Source organism: Hypomesus transpacificus, chromosome 3, assembly GCF_021917145.1.
Source record: "Hypomesus transpacificus isolate Combined female chromosome 3, fHypTra1, whole genome shotgun sequence".
NCBI classification, from domain to species: domain Eukaryota; kingdom Metazoa; phylum Chordata; class Actinopteri; order Osmeriformes; family Osmeridae; genus Hypomesus; species Hypomesus transpacificus.
In genome coordinates, this window is record NC_061062.1 from 389,477 (window position 1) to 401,042 (window position 11,566).

General features: G+C 47.8%; 1 protein-coding gene across 1 annotated transcript; it reads right to left on the bottom strand.

Moving 5' to 3' along the window:
* Positions 1–1,863: 1,863 nt before the first annotated feature.
* LOC124466544 (thrombospondin-1-like) lies at positions 1,864–11,330 on the bottom strand. Its single transcript, XM_047018480.1, has 22 exons — positions 11,142–11,330; positions 10,926–11,014; positions 10,226–10,785; positions 10,003–10,081; positions 9,819–9,908; positions 9,601–9,710; positions 8,765–8,890; positions 8,051–8,147; positions 7,720–7,893; positions 7,445–7,621; positions 7,178–7,351; positions 6,756–7,036; positions 6,424–6,642; positions 6,214–6,321; positions 5,736–5,895; positions 5,524–5,642; positions 4,915–5,149; positions 4,511–4,738; positions 4,129–4,400; positions 3,925–4,022; positions 3,693–3,832; positions 1,864–3,583 (listed from the first exon to the last, which is right to left on the bottom strand). Exons 2-22 carry the CDS (start codon positions 10,987–10,989, stop codon positions 3,576–3,578), a joined length of 3,519 nt encoding a protein of 1,172 aa, XP_046874436.1. The 5' UTR covers positions 10,990–11,014; positions 11,142–11,330; the 3' UTR covers positions 1,864–3,575.
* Between the last annotated feature and the right edge of the window lie 236 nt (positions 11,331–11,566).

Consider the following 11,566-nt stretch of genomic DNA (forward strand, 5'->3'; position numbering starts at 1 on the left):
ACTGAAAATAGAGACATTCCTGATCACCCATGGCCATATATGAGGGAGATGTTTGTTTAAATTGTTTACATCAAAAAGGATTCCTGGAACTTGAGTGAAAAAGTGTAGTCAGTACTTCAACCTTTAAACATGAGAATCTGTACTTCTACTTGATTGAAGGATGTGTGTACTTTTGCCAACTCTGCTTACAACCAACACACATCTAGTAGCAAGCAGGATTGTAGGACTTGTGGATCCCTGCTAAACAAACACAGACACGCGGACGGACGAGGAGACGCCAGACTGCAGTAGGATCCACAGGATGGACCACCAGCCACAGTTTGTACTCTTCAGAAGGGGGGAATTCCATACATTCCTGGCGCTTTAGGTGAGCCTGGATCCCAGCGGGGTCAGATAGACAAGAGAACACAAGGTTAAAGCTGCCTGCTCTCCCAGGTCTCTGTAATCCTATCCTCACCATTACCATCGTCCAAGGCTTCACCTTGAGCCGCTTGACAAGAGGTCTGCGGCCTGGTTTTAGATGAGCTGTTTACCTGGTTCATGTTTACTCATGACTGCACAGCATGACCCGTTCTTGCACCTGGTTTGCCGTGGGGTCAGACATCATCTGTCATGTCCCTGGACACCCAGAGGCCTCTGCTCCTCTCTCCACCCTCTGCTTGCCCACTTTCACCCTGGAGTCTTGACTACGCTGCAGGAATTCTCTCACATTCCAGTCAACAGAAAACACATTCACCAGGTGAGCCTCCAAGGTCAAACACATTCACCAGGTGAGCCTCCAAGGTCAATCTCAACCTTAGCCTTCCTCATAAACCCTCATAAACCCTCTGCCCTGGGAATTTAGAAACACCAGGATTCTAAGTAGAAACGATCCATAATGTATGTTGAATTCAAAGGATATTGTATAACTATATTGACTAATAGAAATCTGAGACAATCAGAACATGTCCAATGAATTCCAATTGAACACAATATAAATTGAATTCAAACAGACATTACGGATAGTTTTTACTTAGAAAGCAGCATGTCTTAGCTGAATGTTTCATGTAGTAGGTCTGAGCTGCTGGCACTAGGCAAGAGCACACCATCTCCTAACTCTGTTTACAGACTAGATTCACGCTAACACCTCAAGTTTATCGCCACAAAGCAAAGACTGTAAATTTGTGGAATGCATCATGAAGGTGTGACAGTAGCCAGCTCTGTAGAGTTACTATGGGCCAGCTGTAGTTAGCTCTGTAGAGTTACTATGGGCCAGCTGTGGTTAGCTCTGTAGAGTAACTATGGGCCAGCTGTAGTTAGCTCTGTAGAGTTACTATGGGCCAGCTGTAGTTAGCTCTGTAGAGTTACTATGGGCCAGCTGTAGTTAGCTCTGTAGAGTTACTATGGGCCAGCTGTGGTTAGCTCTGTACAGTTACTATGGGCCAGCTGTAGTTAGCTCTGTAGAGTTACTATGGGCCAGGTGTAGTTAGCTCTGTAGAGTTACTGAAACTGAGCAAGTTGACAATGAGATACGTGATTTCGTTAAACCCATTAATTTACCAGGTATGTTGCACAAATTCCTCCATCTCCCCATGTGTGGGATTGACATAATGTACTGGATGAGCAGAGATAACGCTTTAAAACTGGTCTTTACTTCAGGCTGTCACCTCTGACGGATCCTCCCTTTCCCCCAGGAGAACCAGACTGAGCTAGCAAGTAGAATTCCTTCCTGTTGACACAGCAAGGCTGGCAGGCTTGTAGGACCCTCGCTCCATAACATCAGGCTCAGACGGATGAAGCTGCTGATTCACACAGTCAGTGACTAGAAGTAGTGACCATTTACCTGCGCCAAGCAATCCTGTTCAGGACAAGCAGTACCAGTCATTTTCACCTGATGTGTTTATTATTTGGTTGACATAACAAAATAAATGACAGGAATATAAACGGCATGTTGTGGGTAAGAATAGGGTAAACATTGTCTTAGAAGCATCACTAATATAAAAAAGTATAAAACAAAAACCAAAGACATCCTCATGTCAGTGTGCAAACAAGTTTATACAAACAGAAACACTTCCATTGGTCAAGTTTCTTGATAAATTACTTAAATAGCATATATCTACACATGAAGACCTCTTAACATGAAACAAACATAACAATAATTTATCCATTACAAATGCACAGGACATACATAAAGCACAACAAATTTAAGTGTTTTTCTTACTTTGGGAATATTTTGTTTTACAAAAATATCTTATTTACAGCAAAAAAAATGAAAACATTATTGCACTACAGTTGTGCAAAAATTACCAAAATAAGCCAACCACTAATACTCTGCTGCTAAAAAGATATTCGTCTCGTTTGTGTCAATCAGAAAAATTATGAGGTAATATTTGTACGTAGAGGGTTAACTTTTTCCTATTCAGAACTATACACACATGCTCAATCACACTGGCCATGCATACTGTGCAGAAACATGATTTCTTAAAAAGTGACTTTTAGTTTATTTGTTGTCTTGGTCGGATTTCAGTGAGAGGTTCCACCGTGCTGTGAGAGGACTGTTCAAGGGACCCCTGGTTTAAAGATTCCAGTTGCTTGGACGGGTTTGCAAATACGTCTGACAGAGATGAATGAGGGAGCCTCATCTAGGGATCCCTTGTGAATACTCTCAGATGGTAACAAACTAAATAAATAATAACTTATGTACAACCTTAACAAGAGTCCTCTCATGGCAGGTCAGACTGGCCTTTTGTTTACGTCCCTGTACACTTCTTATATTCTAGGGTAAAAGCGGTTGTTCCCAAAGTATCTCTGCAGTGTTGTCTGCAGGAGATTCAACACTGGCTCTGGGTCTTGCTGTTCTTGTCCTGTCCTGAGATAGCACTTGACTGGCCTACTTCTTACAAAGCTGAACTGCAGGAGTCATATGGGAGTCCCACAATGCAAACCTATTCAAGGTTAAAGCGAATCCAGATGAATGGGGGGATAAAAGTATATCTTATTTAAAATGGTCTACAACCTCTAGGGAGTTCTAAAAAAAGTATCTTCCTGGGCAACACACACACACACACAGATAACATTCACTCTTTCTGATAGTAACATCAGTCCACATCCTGTCCAGGGTCCCTCAGTTCCTTCAGGGGCCTTCTCTGGCCATCTAAAGATCTCCCTCCTCCCACTGCTTTCTTCATATTGAAACAAGTCTCTGAGTCCACAGCAGATCTACAGAAAATGCTTAAAAAATATAGACACATACTTTCCCCTTTGGACACGCATCGGGAGAGGAGGGTATCGGCAGCTATTTCAGAAGTGCACAGCGATCTGTGGCCCTCAGCTGGGCAGCTCAAGCAAGTGTGAAGCTCTGCAAAGTGGGAGCTGCCGGTTTCTTCATCTACTGATGGTGTAGTGGTTGAGCTGTCACCCAGCAGTCAGTTCACCAAGTCCTGAGGTCCACCGACCTTGCCTCCACTCACATGCTCTCCAATCCACCAATGTGCACTTCGCAAGGAAAGAGTAATATAGATATGGTCCCAGGGAAAACATTACATATTTATATTGAAACAGACATACATTCTTCTGAGAGCCTCACTCTGATCCCATTATGTATCTGAGGGGTAAAAAGGAGGGAAGAAACATTCAGTTAAAATTCAAACTCAAGTGGAATGAGTATACTTCTGAGACGTACATTATTTGTTTGCAAGTATGTAGCGTCTTACCTCTGCATTCGTATTTGAGGTCTGAGAAGTACACCATCTCTTGTGAGAAGACATACAGGCCCAGTCTTCCACCTGCGTATGTCTTGTCGTACAGATTACCGGAATCAGCCATGATTCTCTTCCCCTCATACATCACAACTCTAAAAGGATGAAGAAATCCTGTTAGCCCATCAGCTCACTACAGCTAGCGTCAGCTCTTTTATTGTGATTCCAGTTTGAGATGTCGCCTCACCTGATGAGTCCAGTCTTGGGCCTGTGGATCAGGTGCCACCTGTACGCAGTGTAGTCCTTCCAGCCGATGTTCTTGGGGTCGTGCCACAATGTACGCACCTGTGAGCACCAATCAAAACATATGATAAGAAACTGCCTTTTCTTCCTTCTCTAACACGCATCTTCTAGTCTTCAGACCGACCGCAGGTTTCTGAACTGAGCTCACCTGTCCTGCGGTGTCTCCAGTGTGCCACAGGGCGTTCCTCAGGTGCTCTCCTGGGCCCGTGGTGGAGTTGACCACCTTAATGGACAGACCAGAGTAGCCCTGAGCCCTGGTGGGGGTGTGGGACCAGTAGGTCTGGGTGATCTGCTTCCAGGTGGCAGCGTAGAACCTGGAGCTGGACTGGTAGCCAAACACGAAGCCTGCGTAGTCGTCATCTCTGTCCGTGTTTATGAAGAAGGTTCCGCTGAAGTCCACTGCGTTGAACTCATCGTAACCTGAGCAGCAAACAAAACAGGTTAGAGCTTGAACGGTTCGTCACACAGGAAGTGAGAGACTTGCGTGTTTCCTTAGTTCTCTCATTGATGTTTATTGGTGCTGTACTCACCAACAGCAATGCCAGGGTCACAGTTGACCGTCTGGACCAGCTCCTTGCCCTGGTGGCGGACCACCCAGTTGGGGTCAATCTGAGAAGTGCCCTTGGGGTCCAGAGGTACCATCTGGAACCTGCGGAAGTCTGTTTCTGAGATGGCAAAGTTCTCAGGGCACACATCGTAGATGTCCAGCACATTGTCTTGGTCAAAGTCATCTTTGCAAATATCACCACGACCATCCCCTGAAACATGGAGCGAAAGCACAGTTAGAAAAGGAAGACTAAGGAGCAGATGGATAACATCAAGAAGGACCTCCACTCTGTACTCTATTGGGCTGCACTTTGAGTTACTCTGTACACAGTAGGTCCATTTATCAGCACCAGTGAGACTGCTGTGAATCCTGGAGACGGTGACTCACCATCAGAGTCCAGCTGGTCAGGGTTGAAGGCCAGCCTGCAGTTGTCCTTGTCATCAGGAATGCCATCATTGTCGTCATCGTGGTCACAGGCGTCACCCTTGCCGTCTTTGTCGTGGTCGGCCTGGTTGGCGTTGGGGATGTAGGGACAGTTGTCCAAATTGTTCTGGTGACCGTCCTCGTCAATGTCTTGGTTGCTGTCGCACTTGTCTCCCACGAGGTCCGAGTCAGAGTCAATCTGTAGGAGACAAGAATTTCTTTAGAGTTCCGACAAGGCACATTCTCACACGATGAAACACTTCCTTGCTTCCTTCAGAAAATAAATCTCATCACTCTCAACATGAGTTAGTCGCCCTCCAAGCTCTTAAATGAAACCCGTTGTCTTCAGGTATGCTAGCTATGTCTCCACAAACAAGGTTTCTGTGTCCTTGTACCTTGGCAAGACTACACACATGCATTCATATCTGTTCAAAAGCTGGGATGAATAGGTGAAAGAGTGCATTACACTCATTCCTCCTCCAGCTTTAACATTCCTCCCTTTCTCTGAGTGGCCCCACAGGTGTGCAGGGAGCTCTCTCCTGTGTTCCTGAGGGCTGCTGTGGGCATGGTTACCTGGTCAGGGTTGTGCTCGAGTGGACAGTTGTCGCAGTGGTCTCCGACGCCATCAAAATCACTGTCTCTCTGATCCACATTGTACACATAGGGACAGTTGTCCTTCTCGTTAAGAATACCTATCAAATTAAAACACAGGTGTAACATTTAAAACTAATTTAAAACTTTAAAACATTTCCAGAGTGCCAGGATGCAGGTGTGTCTTGTCTCACCGTCCCCATCAATGTCCACAGCGCAGGCATCGCCCTCCCCGTTGCTGTCCGTGTCTATCTGGTCAGGGTTGCTCTCAAACACACAGTTATCACAGCGGTCACCGACATCATCGCGGTCCGCGTCATACTGGGCAGGGTTGTACACCATGGGGCAGTTGTCCTACAACCACGAGACACATTACAACTTCAGTATTGACAGAGTTAGTGTACAAGCACTCTACTAGTGCATTTGCACTCTACTAGTCTTAGCTTTCTCAATGCACGGTATGAAAGTGTGCGTGTTTGAGGCTATGTTCTGAAGCTGCGTTCTGAATTCTGATATTTATATGCTGCTGGCTGTCTCCCGAACTCTCCCACTCTCTGGTCAGATGAGCAGAGAGCAGCATTCCTGCAGCCCAGATGAATGAGGTCTAGTTGCTGTGTTTGGTCCTCGTATGGAGAAGCAAGATCTAGACTAGAGTCTAGAGGATTGCCTCACCCTGTCATCAGGAATCCCATCGTTATCATCATCGTGGTCGCAGGCGTCTCCAAGGCCATCTTTGTCGTGGTCTTCCTGTCCAGAGTTGGGTAGGTTGGGACAGTTATCCTGTGGAAGAACAAAGGAGACGTTAAACACACCATAATAAAGCTACAGAGCTGAGATATGCTGACATGTGTATTGATGGGCCTGTGGCTCTCTCCTGCCGACCTTCTTGCAGTGGTAGGTGGCGTTTTCCACACAGAGCAGGTCCGTGTTGGGCCATCCATCCAGGTCCGAGTCTTCTCCACAGATGTATCCGTTCCCTGCGTAGCCCGGCCGGCATTCACAGCGGAACATGGTCTCAGAGAAGAGACCCAGGTAGATGCAGTTGGCGTTCTTGTTACAGTCGTGGCTGCCGTCCTTGCAAGGGTTACGAGGAGTGCAAACCTAGAAGGAGAGGCTGGGTTAGTTTGGAAGGTGAATCACTGGCATGGATGAACTGCATGTTATTTGTACAGCATTCCCCAGCTGGCAGCTAGGCAGCTTGCAGCTAAGCCCACCTGCTTCTCTGCGGTGGCTTGCTCCACTCCTCTGCCGTAGGGCTGAGGGCCAGAGTAGCGTGCAGGGCAGGGCAGGCAGTGGTAGCCAGGCTCTGTGTTCTCACAGCGGTGGACACCGTTCTGAACGTAGCAGGCATCAGGGACCTCCTGGCACTCGTCGATGTCCTTGCAGGTGATGCCGTCCCCAGAGTAGCCCGCGGGGCACCTCCCACACCGCCACGTACCGTCTGGGAAGCTGCTGCACTTGGACCCAGCAAAGCAGGGGTTGGAGAGACAGCCATCTACCGACAGAAACATACACGTTATTAGTCAAAATGATTCATTAACTTGTGAGTTTGGATTGTTATTAGGAAAGCATTCGGGAAATATAATATGTGTACAATTATTTCAGAGTGAGTCATATCGGGTCAGTGTGTTCTTACCGACAGGGCAGTTCTCTTTGTTGCACACTTGGGACATCTTGCCATCACCAACACAATCTTTTCCTCCAAATTTAGGGGCGGGGTCGGTGCAGAGACGCTTCCGATTCTGAACCCCTCCCCCGCAGGTGATGGAGCAGGTGTCCCACAGCGACCAGGGTCCCCAGCCACCGTTGACTAGAGGGGTGGAGTGGAAGGGAGAGATGTGAGCTGACATGCCTCCAGACAGACAGACAGGCTTCATGCCAGTCTTCACACACAGCTACTTACCGGGACAAGGGGACTTCTGGCAGGGTTCAGTCTGGCGTCCCTCGCCCTGGCAGTCCATGCCTCCCATCTGGGGCGTGGGGGAGTTGCAGAGTCGGATGCGAGTGACGACTCCCTCTCCGCAGGTGACCGAGCAGGAGGACCAGGGAGACCAGTGGCTCCAGCCGCCGTCCTGCTTGACTGCAGACCACACAGGATCGTCAGTTCACATGCAACAATGACCCAGGAGCAGGGGAACAGCAGCAGTGAGAGGAGAGGCGGCCGGAGGAGCTACTCACAGCGTTTGTCACACTCCTGAGGGTAGCAGTCTCTCGTCTGGACGGACGTGCCCTCGCAGTTGCTATTGATGCGATCGCAGGAGCGTCCTCTCTGCTGGATGCCCCGCCCACAGGACACGGAGCAGTGTGTCCACTGGGACCAGGGGGACCAGCCGTCCTCAGCAAAGTCACTCGCTGTGAGGGGAGATGCCACGAGAGGGTTACTATCTACAAGCTTACAGACGTCTAGTTGGTGTCGTATTAAAGCTCTCAGATTTAGATTTGTTTGGAAGTTGTCTACTCTTTGGCAGTAGCTGTGTGGTGCTCGGCCATGCAGGCGGGCGGGACATACGTGTTCCACAGCGAGGGCAGCACTCCCCGTCTGGCACGGTGGCGTTGGTGCAGGGGATCAGAGGGCAGGAGATCTTGCGGCAAATGGTGGCAGAGTTCTGTGCGGAGAAACAGCAGGGTCAAGATGATGTTTGTCACTTGTGCAGACAAATATCTGCTTCACTTCTCATTACTTAAAAGCAGTGTTGTGCCTGAACTAATTGGTGTGTTTGGGAACAATGAGATGATCTCTGTCTCTCTGTTCACCTTCTCTGGGGTATGGTGAGGGGAGCTGCTCTGGGTTATGGTGAGGGGAGCTGCTCTGGGGTATGGTGAGGGGAGCTGGTCTGGGGTATGGTAAGGGGAGCTGGGGGTCTGACAGCATGTTAGGGTTACCTGACAACCAGGAACCCTGACGACCAGACTGTCTAATTAGGAAGCATTCCTGAAACCATGCCAATTATGTAATCATTAAAACACCCGTAGACACTATTTAGAGAGAGTGGAGTAAGGAATGCTGCTTTCTAGGGTCCACATGTCCCTGCTGTTAGCTGGCAGGCTGTTAGCTGGTGGGCTGACAGGAAGGTGACGGCTCTTTTTACCTGGCTACAGAGGCTCATGTCAGCATAAACACAAGAGGCCTTTATCACCTGAGGAGGCTCCGAGGCAGGCAGCACTGTGCTGGCTGTGGGACTGCCTGGCAGGTGTGTGTTCAGGAGACACGGATAACATGTACCTGGCAGGTGCACTCGGTGCAGCCGTCCACAGTCCACTCGTCCTTGTCCTTGTGAACGATGCCGTTGTGGAGGCAGACTCCACTGTGGATCGTCATCTGGTTCATGAGGAGATTGCTATCCTCCGACTGCCAGGGAGAGAAGCAGGAAGGAAGAGAGAGAGGGGAGAGTGATAGAGAGAGAGAGAGAAAGAGAGAGAGAGAGAGAGAGAGAGAGAGAGAGAGAGAGAGCGAGAGAGAGAGAGAGAGAGAGAGAGAGAGAGAGAGAGAGAGAGAGAGAGAGAGAGAGAGAGAGAGAGAGAGAGAGCGAGGGAGAGAGAGAGAGAGAGAGAGAGAGAGAGGGGGGCGAGGGAGAGAGAGAGAGAGAGTTGTTTTCAGACATTAGAATGGAAAAATGTTCTGTTGCCAAGAAAGAATGAATCACCTAGTAACTTTGTAGTGAAAAGATAGCTAACTTCTACTGGAGCAATGCTAATAAAACAACAGCCAAAGATATGAGTGTGTATTCACATGGGGCCCATCAGGGGTTTGGCAAGGACTAAAATACAGGGACAAGTGGCTTTGTGTGACTGAGCAGACACAATGAGAGAGAGAGGAAAGAGAGGAGGGAGGGAGGGAGGGAGGGAGGGAGGGAGGGAGGGAGGGAGGGAGGGAGGGAGGGAGGGAGGGAGGGAGGGAGGGAGGGAGGGAGGAGAGAGAGAGAGAGGAACAGACGGGAGAGAGGGAGGAAAGCGAGGGAGGGAGGAGAGAGACAGGAAGATTGATGAGAGGGAGGGAGGAGAGAGAGAGAGAGGGGAAGAGAGATGAGAGGGAGGGTGGAGTTGGCTGTAGGTCCTCACCACTCTGCGGAGCTCGTTCGACAGCTGCTTGACAACCACGCCGAGTCCCTTGAGTTCCTTAAACATGCCGGCAAGATCCTCACAGGAAAACCCACAGACAGACTGCAGATCTGGAGAGCAGGAAGGAGAGAAGTCAGTTTAACCCTCAGGTTCATACCACACACTGGACACCAGCAGCACAGCCTGGCTGTGTCACATCAAGGAGCAGGCAGTCTCACCTTTGGTCTTGTGACCCGTGTATTCAGTCCTGATGGCAGGACTGGAGCCGTTCACTGGGTTGTCCAGGGTCATGACGTCAGTCAGCACTGCTGTGGGCAAAGGAGGGCAAGACAGAACGTTTGCTTCTGGTTTTCTAGAACACTAACAAGAGGTAGTCATTGTATTTAGTTCAGGGGTACATACCACCGCTCTGGCATCCCTTGTTCCTCAGGACAGTTTCTAAGGTGGTCCCAAACACAAAGCGCACGTTCTGGAGAACTCCCTGAACAAATACACATTCCGTTTAAAACGTGTATCAGATTAAATCTGCGTCCCATACATTTCATGATTATTATGAATACCAAATCAAAGTAGCCTTGGTTCGTAATGAAATAGTTTTAAGAAAGTATAGGCTGTGAAAATTTACCATGAATCTGTCTCTAACTGCTCCTTTTCCGATCCTCAAACGGGCAACATCTGCGACCTCGGGAGAAAGGACCTTGTAGATTGGCACGTCCATCTCCGAAATATTAATATCTTCGCAGCCAACAAAAAGTTGCGCACGATCGTCCTGGATGAACAAGGTGATATTCTTCCATTGTCCGGTGGCCAAATCTGCATCCTCGATAGACACAACCTGTTGCTGATTCATAGTGGAATAAACCACGTCCAAAGTGTTCGCTTTGCCGTTGGAAATGATTTCGAAAATTGGTCCAGTGCCGTCATTCTTCTCAATAGTCAGAAGACTGCCTCTGGTTTTCTTTGATTGTTTGAAGTTGACGAGTAAAATAAATCCCCTCTCGGCTTGAATGGAATCTATGAGGTCCCTGAAGGAGGCGTCCGGCACCTGGGGGATCAGGTCTGCGTTGAGGATCTTGTACGCGGGGCTGTACGGATCTGCGCCTTTCACCAAGCTCACTCCATTATGCCTCTTGTGTACTCGCGCAAGTTCGAATAGGTCGTATACGCTGTTATCATCTCCGCTTTCTGAAGGGAGAAATAACAACGATTGTCTATGGCAACTTTAAATTTAAGATAACAAAGTCAAAAGGAAAACAATTAGAATTTTTTTCCAGTAGGCCTATTGACAATAATTGATCATAATATCCCAAAAAGTTCAAACTCACCTGCCACTCTGCTGCCCTCACAGTTCCAGAGCATCAACAGCAGAAAGATCCCTGTCAGTTTCATCTTGCTCTCAGATGCCTTAGTTTAACTAAATAAAGAAACATCCGATAAATTGTTTTAAAATAGACTACAGTTTATCTGGAAGAATGAAATGAACGAAAAATGTATTTAAGACAAAGAAAATAGTCTACAATACATTTAAAGGATTCACATACCTGAATACAATAGAAAATAGTTCAGAATAAATCAAAGCAGGAGTCCTGACTTGTAACGCTTCTTTCTTGTCAATTCTTCAAGAAACTCCTAGTCCCTTGTAAATTAAACAGTTCTAATAGGCCTGTTGGAGGAAGACTCTTCAGGGTAGTTCTGTCTTTATTCCGATGCTAAGACTATTCTACCAACTCTGAGCACATAAGTGCTATTTAAATCTTTTCATGACATTCCTGAAACCCGTCTCCTCCAATCAGAACGCGAGAGGAGAAAGGGACGAACTTATTTCCTTACCTCACAGTCCGAGTAATATCCGAGACAGACACATAGGAAAAAAATGCATTCCAGAGTAGAGTTTCCATCAGCGGATAAATATTTTATAGACAAACAAGTGCCAAACGATCGTTTCTTGACGCACGTTATTTGTTTA